The 13,145-nt window shown below is 49.5% G+C and overlaps 1 protein-coding gene across 3 annotated transcripts in view; it reads left to right on the forward strand.

Annotated features, from left to right (window-relative positions):
- The window catches only part of ITGAL (integrin subunit alpha L), a 52,326-nt gene that overhangs the window by 14,762 nt on the left and 24,419 nt on the right, over nt 1-13,145 (forward strand). For all 3 annotated transcript variants that reach the window (XM_077985711.1, XM_015125944.3, XM_077985712.1), the window contains 8 exons: nt 1,869-1,942; nt 2,041-2,173; nt 6,682-6,833; nt 7,177-7,314; nt 8,566-8,763; nt 8,905-9,035; nt 12,008-12,168; nt 12,274-12,425. In XM_077985711.1, coding sequence (XP_077841837.1) covers nt 1,869-1,942; nt 2,041-2,173; nt 6,682-6,833; nt 7,177-7,314; nt 8,566-8,763; nt 8,905-9,035; nt 12,008-12,168; nt 12,274-12,425 — 1,139 coding nt within the window. The remainder of the gene's footprint in view (nt 1-1,868; nt 1,943-2,040; nt 2,174-6,681; nt 6,834-7,176; nt 7,315-8,565; nt 8,764-8,904; nt 9,036-12,007; nt 12,169-12,273; nt 12,426-13,145) is intronic.

A 13,145-nucleotide genomic window follows, 5' to 3' on the forward strand; every position in this document is an offset into this window, starting at 1 on the left:
CACATAGTGCTGGGATTACAGGCATGAGCCACTGTGCCTGGCTGAGGCAGAGTTTCTACTATATTTCCCAGGCTGGTCTTTAACTCCTGAGCTCAAGCAATTCTTCTGCCTCAGCCTCACAAAGCGTTGGGATTACAGGCATAAGCCACTGCGCCCAGTCCATGAAGAATTCTTTTTTTTTTTTTTTTTTTTTTTTTTTTTTCTGAGACAGAGTCTTGCTCTGTCACCCAGGCTGGAGTGCGGTGGCGTGATCTTGGCTCACTGCAACCTCAGCCTCCTGGGTTCAAGCAATTCTCCTGCCTCAGCCTCCCGAGTAGCTGGGAGTACAGGTGCCTGCCACCACACCCAGATAATTTTGTTGTATTTTTAGTAGAAATAGGGTTTCACCATATTGGCCAGGCTGGTCTCGAACTCCTGACCTCAGGTAATCCACCCGCCTCAGCCTCCCAAAGTGCTAGGATTACAGGTGTGAGCCACTGTGCCTGACCTTTTTTATTTTTTGAGACAGAGTTTCACTCTGTCGGCCAGGCTGGAGAGCAGTGGCGTGATCTTGGCTCACTGCAACCTCCAGTTGTTTTTGAGCCTCCCAAGCTCAAGCAATTCTCCTACCTCAGCCTCCCAAGTAGCTGGGATTACAGGCGTGTCCCACCATGCCTGGCTAATTTTTGTATTTTCAGTAGAGACAGGGTTTCACCATGCTGGCCAGGCTGGTCTCGAACTCCTGACCTCAGGTAATCTGCCCGCCTTGGTCTCCCAAAGAGCTGGGATTACAGGTCTAAGCCACCACGCCCAGCCAGTGAAGCATTCTTAAGGAGAAGCTATATAAGCCAGGCACAGTGGTGCATGCCAGTAGTCCCAGCTACTTGGGATGCTGAGACAGGAGTATCTCTTGAGCCTAGGAGTTTGAGACTGCAGTGAGCTATGATGACACCACTGCACTCCAGCCTGGGCAACACAGCGAGTCCCTGTCTCAAAAAACAGAAAGAAGGTGTATTTCAAAGGCAGGAATATCATGATTTGGTGACGTGTTGGAGACGAGATGGGGGAAAGAGAAGACTGCAGGTGGATTTGGTTTCTTAGCATGGTTCATTAGGTGAGTGGGAGTGCCATTCATTGACGTGAGAAGCCTGAGTTAGAGCAGAAACCAAGAGCTGAGTCTTGGACACACGGAGATGAGTAATTGGATATTCAAATCTGGAGGCTGGGCACGGTGGTTCAGACCTGTCATTGTCCCAACACATTGGGAGGCCGAGGCGGGTGGATCACCTGAGGTCAGGAGTTCAAGATCAGCCTGGCCAACATGGTGAAACCCCATCTCTACTAAAAATCCAAAAATTAGCTGGGCATGGTGGTGCACCTGTAATTCCAGCTACTTTGGGAGGCTCATGCAGGAGAATCGCTTGAACCCAGGAGGCAGAAGCTTTAGTGAGCTGAGATTACGCTGCTGCACTACAGCCTTGGCCACGGAGAGAGACGCCATCTCAAAAAAAAAAAAAAAAAAAAATTAGCCAGGCGTGATGGTGTGTGCCTGTAGTCCCAGCTATCCAGGAGGCTAAGCCGGGAGGATTGCTTGAGCTTGGGAGGTTGAGGCTGCAGTAGGCTGTGATTGCGCCACTGCACTCCAACCTGGGCAACAGAGCAAGACCTTGTCTCAAAAACAAAAAACAAACAAATCTGGGACTCCCAGGGTATTACATGAGAAAGTCAACTCAGCATTAAGTCACTCCCTGGGTCTGCCTGACCCTCACATGCATGCCTTCTACCTTAACCCAGAGGTAAATACCTCACTTCTTCCCTGTCCTGCCATTAATTTTTTTCACTGCATTTACGGCTGTTGGGTCTCACCTGTTCTCTGCTTTGTTCCCCAGGCACAAGCAAACAGGACCTGACTTCCTTCAACATGGAGCTGTCCTCCAGCGGCATCAGTGCTGACCTCAGCAGGGTACGTGCTGGTCTGGAGCAATGAGCTGCAGGGAGTGCAGCTGACTCCGGGGGGTGGATCGGTGGGTAGCTGACCCGCTCATCTCCTTCCCTGGGCAGGGCCATGCAGTCGTGGGGGCCGTAGGAGCCAAGGACTGGGCTGGGGGCCTTCTCTACCTGAAGGCAGACATGCAGGATGACACATTTATTGGGAACGAACCGTTGACACCAGAAGTAAGAGCGGGCTATTTGGGTGAGTACTTCTCTTTTCTGCTGGGTTCTTCTGGTTGTAGGGTCAGACGGTCGCTCAGCCTGGCTTCCAAAACAATAATGAAAGCAGTTAAGCAACCAGCATGAACAAAGTCAGAGTTTAAATATGGCTATAACATTCATAATTTATTGTCTGTATTTTCTGATGCTTTAACATCTTGGGGCTGTGCTCATCCTGAAGAGACTACGCCTCCCAGGGTTGGCGAATTCCTAGAGATAGTAAATAACTTGCCTGTGAATATACCTTGTAGCTGCTCATGGTGGCTCACGCCTTTAATCCCAGCACTTTGGGAGACTGAAGCATGTGGATCACCTGAGGTCAGGAGTTCAAGACCAGCCTGGCCAACATGGTGAAACCCTGTCTCTACTAAAAATACAAAAGTTAGCCAGGCGTGGTGGTGCATGCCTGTAGTCCCAGCTATTCTGGAGGCTGAGGCAGGAGAATTATTAGAACCCGAGAGGTGGAGGTTGCAGCAAGCGGAGATCACGCCGCTGCACACCAGCCTGGGCAAAAGAGCAAGACTGTGTCTCAAAAAACAGGGTCGGGCACAACGGTTCACACCAGTAATCCCAGCACTTTGGGAGTGAGGTGGGTGAATCACCTGAGGTCAGGAGTTTCAGACCAGTCTGGTCAACATGGCGAAACCCCATCTCTATTAAAAATACAAAAATTAGTCGGGCATGATGGCGGGTGTCTTTAATTCCAGCTACTCAGGGGGCTGAGGCAAGAGTATCTCTTGAACCCAGGAGGCAGAGGTTGCAGTGACTGAGGATCACGCCACTGCACTCCAGCCTAGATGACAGAGCAAGACTCCGTCTCAAAAAAAAAAAAAAAAAAAAGGCCTTTTATATGCAAACCAACCAATTCGAAGCCCATATCCCCAGCCACCTCCTTTGTCTAATCCATACACACCAAGCCAATAGTTCCTCTGCCCTAAATCAGCTCAGGGCCAGGCATCAATCAACCAGAGGCCACCACTATAGCCCAGAGTCAGCCAAAATTATTCAAACTGTGCAATCCTAAACTTGCTTGAACTTGCCAACCTAACTTACCACCCTTCCTTGTGGAAACCACAAGAAGAGCTCTGGGCCATGCTCTTCCCTGGCTCCTCCTGCCTCTCCACTAATCTGGTGTTTCTCTGTCTGGCCCTGCGTGGCATCCAGTGCCTCCTGCCTCTTGGAACTGTGACTAGTAAACTTCTTTCAATGACAGTGACTCTCTATACCACCAGTCACACCTATATATTAAATCCCAGGCACATTTTTAAACAACTTGCCTTATTAGTAAGAGGACTGGCTACTCCTTTTTGAGGCTTCCTCCTCTTAAATTGTCCAAGATTACCTGAGGTCAAGAGTTCGAGACCAACCTGGCCAACATGGTGAAGCCCTGTCTCTACTAAAAATACAAAAAAATTAGCTGGACATGGTGACGCGCACCTCTAGTCCCAGCTACTTGGGAGGCTGAGGCAGGAGAATCACCTGAACCTGGGAGGCGAAAGTTACAGTGAGCCGAGATTACACTACTGCACTCCAGCCTGGGCGACAGAGACAGACTTTGTCTCAAAAAAAAAAAAAAAAAAAAAAAAATTAGTTGGGTATGGTTGTGCATGCCTGTGGTCCCAGCTACTTGGGAGGCTGAGATGGGAGGATCACTTGAGCCTGGGAGGTTAAGGCTGTGGTGAAGAAAAAAAAAAGAAAAAATAACTCTAAAATTTAACCTCTAGCTGGGCATGGTGGCTCACACTGTAATCCCAGCACTTTGGGAAGCTGAGGTTGGCAGATCATTTGAGGTCAGGAGTTCGAGACCAACCTGGCCAACATGGTAAAAGTCCGTCTCTAGTAAAAATGCAAAAAATTAGCGAGGCATGGTGGCGTGCACCTGTAATCCCAGCTACTCGGGAAGCTGAGGCAGGAGAATAGCTTGAACGCAGGAGGCAGAGGTTGCAGTGAGCTGAGATTGTACCACTGCAGTCCAGCCTGGGTGACAGAGCAAAACTCTGTTTCAAACAAAAAAAAAAAGAAAAAATGTTTAATCTCTAGTTAGACACCCACCCCACTATCCACACACGTAAATATATACATACATGTGGATAGATAAATAAACAGAATCCTGAGTGTCTACTATGCTACTATCCTTCAGATCTCAGTTTAGCTATCACTAGCATAGCACTAAGCATTTTATATATGCATCTTATTTAACTCTCAAAACACACCCCATGAGAGTTGGTACTGTTCCTTTTTTCTTCTTTAGACATAGGGTCTCGCTCTGTCACCCAGGCTGGAGTGCAGTGGCGCCATCTTGGCTCACTGCTGCCTTGACCTCCTGACTTTGAGAAAGCCTCCTGCCTCAGCCTCCCAAAGTGCTGAGGTTACAGCCATGAGCCACAATGTCCAGCCTCTTCCCTTTTTGTAGATGAGAAAACTGAGGCAGTGCAGAGGCATGAAGCAATGTACTTAAGACTACACAGCTAGGAAACAGTAGCACTAGGATTTAAACCTTGTCTCACTGAGTTCAAGGATCTGAAGTTCTTAACCCTTGTGCTTCCAGACTCCATACGACAATAGGGAAGTGGTTCCATCTCTTCACTCTTCCTTCCATGTGCTGTAGAGCCCTGGCCAGCTCTGTTTTCTTCACTCACTTTCAACTTCTCTGCACAGAGACCATCAGATGGGGTCAGTGACTCATCCCAGAGGATTCCTGCTGGCGGCTCCTATCTCTAGCCCAAGCCTGGGTCCAATTTCCTGCAGTGTTTCCTAGAACATTCAATAGTGATTGTCCTGGTATCTTAGAGGAAAGAACCTTGTTACCGGAAGTTGAAGATGAAGACAGACAGCCTGACACTGACATGATATCTTTTTTTTTTTTTCGAGACTGAGTCTCTCTGTTGCCTAGGCTGGAGTGAAGTGGTGCAATCTCAGCTCACTGCAACCTTCGCCTCCCGGGTTCAAGTGATTCTCTTGCCTCAGCCTCCCATATAGCCAGGACTACAGGTGCGTGCCACCATGCCCAGTCAATTTTTTGTATTTTTAGTAGAGACGGGGTTTCACCATGTTGACCAGGCTGGTCTCGAACTCCTGACCTCAGGTGATCCACCCACCTCAGCCTCCCAAAGTGCTGGGACTACAGGCGTGTGCCACCACGCCTGGCCAGCATGATATCTGTAAGCATGAAAATTTTTCAAATTTCCTGCTTTATTTTATTTTGTTAGAGACAGGGTCTCACTCTGTCACCCAGGCTAGAGTGTAATGGCACCATCGTAGTTCACTGCAGCCTTGAACTCCTGGGTTCAAGCAATCCTTTTGCCTCTCAGCCTCTCTAGTACCTGGGATCACAGGTGTGCACCACCACACCTGGCTAGTTTTTGTAATTTTTTGTAGAGACGGGGTCTCACTATGTTGCCCAGACTGGTCTCAAACTTCTGGCCTCAAGTGATCCTCCTACCTCGACTTCCCAAAATGTTAGGATTACAGGCGGGAGCCACTGCACCTGGACGACATGCTTTATTTTTAATATCCATGCCAACTTTGCATTCTTCTAATATATCCCATTTTATTTTATTTTATTTTATTTATTTTGAGACAGAGTCTCACTATGTCGCCCAGGCTGGAGTGCAGTGGCGCGATCTTGGCTCACTGCAAGCTCCGCCTCCCAGGTTCATGTCATTCTCCTGCCTTAGCTTCCCAAGTAGCTGAGACTACAGGTGCCTGCCACCATGCCCAGCTAATTTTTCATATTTTTAGTAGAGATGTGGTTTTACTGTGTTAGCCAGGATGCTCTCTCAATCTCCTGTCGTGATCCGCCCGCCTCAGCCTCCCAAAGTGCTGGGATTACAGGTGTGAGCAACTGCACCCAGCCTCCTGTTTTATTTTATTATTTAAGATAAAAGAGGCCAGGCATGGTGGCTTACACCTGTAACCCCAGCACTTTGGGAGGCTGAGGTAGGTGGATCACCTGAGGCCAGGAGTTCGAGACCACCCTGGCCAACATGTCAAAACCCTGTTTCTACTAAAAATACAAAAAAGTATCTGGGTGTGGTGGCTGGGCACCTGTAATCCCAGCTACTTGGGAGGTTGAGGCAGAAAATTGCTTGAACCCGGGAGGCGGAGGTTGCAGTGAGCCAAGAACACGCCATTGCATTCCAGCCTGGGCAAGAAAGCGAGACTCTGTCTCTAAAAAAGAAGAAAGAATGGAGTTTTCCTTACTAATCCTCAGGTAAACTGAGGCTCAGAAAAGGCTCCACACTCCACTTGTGGTGCATAGCTGCTTTTCCCTGGGTGTGCATGTCACCCACAGTTGAAGAAATGCCATCCCCAAGATGGCAGGATTTGGTCGGCTGGGAGCACATGGCTGCTTTTCTCAGGAGAAGGTCTTCAGCTGTTTTGATGCATCTCTGCTACTAACCCAATTCCCTGGGGCCCCTGCCCCTCTCCTGCTGGGTGTTCTTCCAGCATCCTCTGTTCCTAACTCCACGCCCCGCACACTTTCCTCAGGTTACTCCGTGACCTGGCTGCCCTCCGGGGAAAAGACTTCGTTGTTGGCCTCAGGAGCCCCTCGATACCAGCACGTGGGCCGAGTGCTGCTGTTCCAAGAGCCACAGGGCGGAGGACGCTGGAGCCAGATCCAGACAATCCATGGGACCCAGGTGCGTACAGTCCAAGGGCATCTGCAGACCAGGGACTGGAGGGACACATGTCATACTCCCTTCTGTCCTTTGAACGCTCATCCACTTACGTGCTTACCCTGTGCTAAACACCATCACATTTGTCCCTCATAACACGCGGAGGTAAGCCCTGTCATCTCCCTCTCTAGTTTAAGAGACAACCTCAAAGAGCCCACCTTGTCTTAATGCACGTAGACTAGGGGTGGATCCAGGATTGGAACCTGCATTTGAGGGAGTGGCATAAGATGAACTCGGTACAGGTATCTCCCTGCCAGCCTCTGCTGTTCCCACAGGCGTCTCCCCAAACACCTGCCTCTCCCCACAGATTGGCTCTTATTTCGGTGGCGAGCTGTGCGGCGTCGACGTGGACCAAGATGGGGAGACAGAGCTGCTGCTGATTGGCGCCCCACTGTTCTACGGGGAGCAGAGAGGAGGCCGGGTGTTTATCTACCAGAGAAAACAGGTGGGGCCAGGACCTGGGGCTGAGAGGGAGGAGGCGGAGCAGCAGAGATTCGCAGCTCCCAGTTATTCTGAAGGCTTTCTCTGTCTGGTCATGTGGTGATCAAACTTTTAGAATGACAGAGAGGCAATAGCGAATCCTCACTGGGGAAAGACTGTGTGCAGGGTCCAGTGCCAATATTTCTTTTTCCTTTTGAGACAGAGTCTCGCTCTTGTGGCCCAGGCTGGAGTGCAGTGGTGCAATCAGTGCTCACCACAACCTCTGCCTCCTGGGTTCAAGGGATTCTCCTGCCTCAGCCTCCCGAGTAGCTGGGATTACAGGTGTGTGTCTCCATGCTCAGCTAATTTTTGTATTTTTAGTAGAGATGGGGTTTTGCCATGTTGGTCAGGCTAGTCTTGAACTCCTGACTTCAGGTGATCCACCCGCCTCAGCCTCCCAAAGTGCTGGGATTACAGGTGCCCGCCACCACACCCAGCTAATTTTTGTATTTTTAGTAGAGACAGCATTTTGACATGTTGGCCAGGCTGGTCTCTAATCCTGACCTCAGGTGATCCACCCTCCTCGGCCTTCCAAACTGCTGGGATTATAGGCGTGAACAGCTGCACCTGGCAGGCGGCGCCAAACTTTTTATAGACACGACCTCACTTTCCTCATAACTACCTGCTGAGATACTACAAGCTTTATTTTATAAATGGAAATCCCTGGGGTGCAGTGGCTCATGCGTGTAATCCCAGCACTTTGAGAGGCTGAGGCAAGACGATTGCTTGAAGCCAGGAGTTCAAGACCAGCCTGGGCAACATGACAATATCCTGTTTCTACAAAAATAAAAATAAATAAATTAAAAATTTAAAGTTAGCCAGATGTGGTGGTACATGCCTGTAGTCCCAGCTATTTGGGAGGCTAAGGTGGGAGGATTGCTTGAGCTCAGGAGTTCGAGGCTGTAGTGAGCTGTGATTACGCCACTGTACTCCAGCCAATGCAACAGAGCAAGACTCCATCTCAAAAAAAATTATCCAAAAAATGTATATATATAAAGGGAAACCCCAAGGCTCAGCAGGGGGATGTCTGAAACCACAAGGTCACAGTAAGAGGACAGTAAGAGGCTGGGCTGGTGCTTGAACCCTGGTTAGTCTGACAGCTCCATTCCAATTCTTGGAGGGACCCCGTCTTACCATTTTTAGCGTTCTTCACTAAGTTGCTCTGTGACAGCTTGCTGAGTGACTTGGGTGTGACCTGTCTCTTGCTACTTCCTAGTTGGGGTTTGAAGAGGTCTCAGAGCTGCAGGGGGACCCTGGCTACCCACTCGGGCGTTTTGGAGAAGCCATCACTGCTCTGACAGACATCAACGGCGATGGGCTGGTGGACGTGGCTGTGGGGGCCCCTCTGGAGGAGCAGGGAGCTGTGTACATCTTCAATGGGAGGCATGGGGGGCTTAGCCCCCAGTCAAGTCAGGTGAGGTATCCTGCCTGCCAATCACACTCCATTCTCGGGTGCCCTAAGCCCCCAAGCCCAGACCCCATTCCCCAGCCCGACCCTTCCCTCCCTCCAACCTACCTCTCCTCAACTTAGTGATAATTCCTTTCTTGCTCTCAGCGGATAGAAGGGACCCAGGTGCTCTCAGGAGTTCGGTGGTTTGGACGCTCCATCCATGGGGTGAAGGACCTTGAAGGGGACGGCTTGGCAGACGTGGCTGTGGGGGCTGAGAGCCAGATGATCGTGCTGAGGTGAGATGGGGCTCCCGGGTCATACCTGATGACCCCAGCTCTTATCCTATGTTTTGTTTATATTTTATTTATTTATTTATGTTGGGTTTTTTTAGAGACAGGGTCTCTCTTTGTTGCTCAGGCTGGAGTTCAGTGGCGTGATCACAACTCACTGCAGCCTCAAACTGTTGGGCTTAAGTGATCCTCCCACCTCAGCCTCCCAGGTAGCTGGGACTACAAATGCTCGCCACCACAGCTGGCTAATTTTTTTTTTTTTTTTTTCGTAGCAATGGGGACTTGCTATATTGCCCTAGCTGGTCTCAAACTCCTGGTCTCAAACTATGCTTTCTCCTCAGCCTCCCAGAGTGCTGGGGTTACAGGCAGGAGCCACTATGCATGGCCTAATTTTTATTTTTTTAATATATGGTCTTCCAGGCCAGGCACAGTGGCTCACACTTGTAATCCCAGCACTTTGGGAGGCCAGGGCAGGTGGATTACTTGGGGTCAGGGGTTCAAGACCAGCCTGATCAACATGGTGAAACCCTGTCTTTACTAAAAATACAAAATTTGCCAGGCGTGGTGGCAGGCACCTATACTCCAGCTATTCGGGAGGCTGAGGCAGGAAAATTGCTTGAACCCGGGAGGCAGAGGTTGCAGTGAGCCGAGATCGCGCCATTGCACTCCAGCCTGGGTGACAGAGTGAGATTCCATCTCAAAATAAAAAAGAAAAGAAAAGAAAAGAAAAGAAAGGCCGGGCATGGTGGCTCAAGCCTGTAATCTCAGCACTTTGGGAGGCCGAGATGGGCGGATCACAAGGTCAGGAGATCGAGACTATCCTGGCTAACACGGTGAAACCCCGTCTCTACTAAAAAATACAAAAAAACTAGCTGGGCGAGGTGGCGGGCGCCTGTAGTCCCAGCTACTCGGGAGGCTGAGGCAGGAGAATGGCGGAAACCCGGGAGGCGGAGCTTGCAGTGAGCTGAGATCCGGCCACTGCACTCCAGCCTGGGCGACAGAGCGAGACTCCGTCTCAAAAAAAAAAAAAAAGAAAAGAAAAAAAGATACAGTCTTGTTACTTTGCCCAGGCTGGTCTCAAACTCCTGGGTTCATGGGATCCTCCTGCCTCAACCTCCCAAGTAGCTGGGATTACAGGCATGAGCACCGCACCTGGCCACATCCTCTGTGCAGTTACTATGTGCCAGGCCCTATGCAGATGTTTCATGGGCATGAGCTCGTTGGGTCTTCACCCAGCACTGTTAAATAGGTTTGCTTTTTATAGAGTCTTCATGTTTTACTCCAGGTTGAACAGCTGCCATCAGTGATGGAACTGGGATGTGCACCCAGGCCTACCTGACACTAAAACTCAAAAAGAAGCAATATCATGGGATTGGGAAAAGCATAGCTTTAGAACATGGTGATCTGGATTCAAGTTAAAGCTCTGCCGTTTACTTCTGGGATGCTGTTACCCCAGTCACTTAGCTTTTTTTTTTTTTTTCTTTTTCTTTTGAGACAGAGTCTCGCTCTTATCACCCAGGCTGGAGTGCAGTGGTGGGAATTTGGCTCACTGCAACCTCCACCTCCTGGATTCAAGTGATTCTCCTGCCTCAGCCTCCCAAGTAGCTGGGATTACAGGCGTGCACCACCATGCCCTGCTAATTTTTTTGTATTTTTAGTAGAGACGGGGTTTCACCATGTTGGCCAGGCTGGTTTTGAACTCCTGACCTCAAGTGATCCGCCCGTCTTGGCCTCCCAAAGTGCTAGGATTACAGAGTGAGCCACCGTGCCCAGCCTTTTTTTTTTTTTTTAGCCAGGTACGGTGGTGCGTGACTGTAGGCTCAGCTACTTGGGATGCTGAGGCAGGAGGATGACTTGAGCCTGGGAGGTCGAGGTTGCAGTGAGCTGTGATCATGCCACTGCACTCCAGCCTGAGCGACAGAGTGAGATTCTATCACAAAAAAATAATAATAATAAATAGGCAGGGTGCGATGACTCATGCCTGTAATCTCAACACTTTTGGAGGCTGAGGCGGACGGATCATTTGAGGTCAGGAGTTCAAGGCCAGCCTGGCCAACCTGTTAAAACCCCATCTCTACTAAAAATACAAAAGTTAGCTGGGCGTGGTGGTGCGCGCCTGTAATCCCAGCTATTCTGGAGGCTGAGGCGGGAGAATTGCTTGAGCTCAGGAGGCGGATCTCAAAAAAAAAGGAGCCAGGTGCTGGGGCTCACTCCTGTAATCCCAGCTATGCAGAAGTCTGAGACAGGAGGATCACTGGAGGCCAGGAGTGTGAGGATGCAGTGAGCTATGACTGCACCACTGCACTCCAGCCTGGGCAACAAAGCGAGGCTCTAACAACAACAAAAGCTGCAACTTTATTATGAAGCATAATAAAATTCATGCAAGCATCATTGAAGGCTTAAACATAAGCAAGAAAGTAACTCATGATTTCTCTTCCTAAGAGCTTACTCTTCTTCATAGAAAATGGGTCAGAGGCTGCTAGAATGAACTGGGCACCCTAATTAGTTATCATCATTATTGGCCAGGCATGGTGGCTCACACCTATAATCCTAGCACTTTGGGAGCCCAAGATGGGAGGATTGCTTGAGCTCAGGAGTTCAAGATGAGCCTGGACAACATAGGAAGATCCCTTCTCTACAAAAATTTATTTAAAGTTAGCCAGGTGTGGTGGCACGTGCCTGTGGTCCCAGATCCTTGGGAGGCTGAGGTGGGAGGATCACTAGAGCCTGGGAGGCCAAGGCTGTAGTGAGCTGTGATCATGCCACTGCACTCCAGCCTGGGCAACAGAGTGAGACCCTGTCTCAAAATAAATAAATAAAAAGTGTTATTATTATTTTCCTTAAGAGGAGGCAGTGACATGTTGAGGTCTGCTTTAGGGAAGGAGAGGTATCTGGGCTCTGCTGGCGGGAGCCCCACATCTGAGGGGGGACGTGCAGTTGGGTTGGTGGGAGAGAATTGGTTGCTTTCTGCCCTGCAGCTCCCGGCCCGTGGTGGATGTGGTCACCCTGATGTCCTTCTCTCCAGCCGAGATCCCAGTGCATGAAGTGGAGTGCTCCTATTCAACAAGTAACAAGATGAAAGAAGGTGTTAATATCACAATCTGTTTCCAGATCAAGTCTCTCATCCCCCAGTTCCAAGGTCAGAGCTCTCCTCCTGCTCCCCAGGGTAGCTGCTGCCCCAAATCCAGGCTTATGGCCCTGGGATCCCCCACCATTCAACTCTTGCCTTTTCCGCCCTGCCCAGGCCACCTGGTTGCCAATCTCACTTACACTCTGCAGCTGGATGGCCACCGGACCAGAAGACGGGGCTTGTTCCCAGGAGGGAGACATGAACTCAGAAGGAACACAGCTGTCACCACCACCATGTCCTGCACTGACTTCTCATTTCATTTCCCGGTAAGGGAGCCAGCGCCAGTGCTCTGGGATGAGCTACCTGCAGGGGCAGGCTCAGCTCCGTCACTGTCCAGTGGGTGACACGTCACTTTCATCCCTCTGTGCTGTCACTTCCTCTTCTGCGCAATGGTAGTAATAACACCTTTAGCATATTTTCTTCTAGTGTTTTTTAAAAATTATATATATGGCCAGGCGCGGTGGCTCACACCTGTAATCCCAGCACTTTGGGAGGCCAAGACAGGCGGATCACGAGGTCAGGAGATCGAGACCAGCCTGGCTAACATGATGAAACCCCGTCCCTACTAAAAATACAAAAAATTAGCCTGGCGAGGTGGCGGGCGCCTATAGTCCCAGCTATTCGGGAGGCTGAGGCAGGAGAATGGCATGAACCCGGGAGGCAGAGGTTGCAGTGAGCCGAGATCATGCCATTGCACTCCAGCCTGGACGACACAGCGAGACTCCATCTCAAAAAATATATATATATAAAAAATATATTTTATATAAATTTTAAATATATATTTTAATTTTAAATATATATTAAATTTTAAATTGTATATAAAATTATATAAAAATGTATATATTTTACATAAATTTTAAATAAATATATATTTTTATATATAAAATTATACATATATTTTTTTTGAGACGGAGTCTCGCTCTTGTTGCCCAAGCTGAAGTGCAGTGGCGCGATCTTGGCTCACTGCAACCTCCGCCGCCTGGGTT

Source organism: Macaca mulatta, chromosome 20 (genome assembly GCF_049350105.2).
Source record: "Macaca mulatta isolate MMU2019108-1 chromosome 20, T2T-MMU8v2.0, whole genome shotgun sequence".
NCBI classification, from domain to species: Eukaryota; Metazoa; Chordata; class Mammalia; order Primates; family Cercopithecidae; genus Macaca; species Macaca mulatta.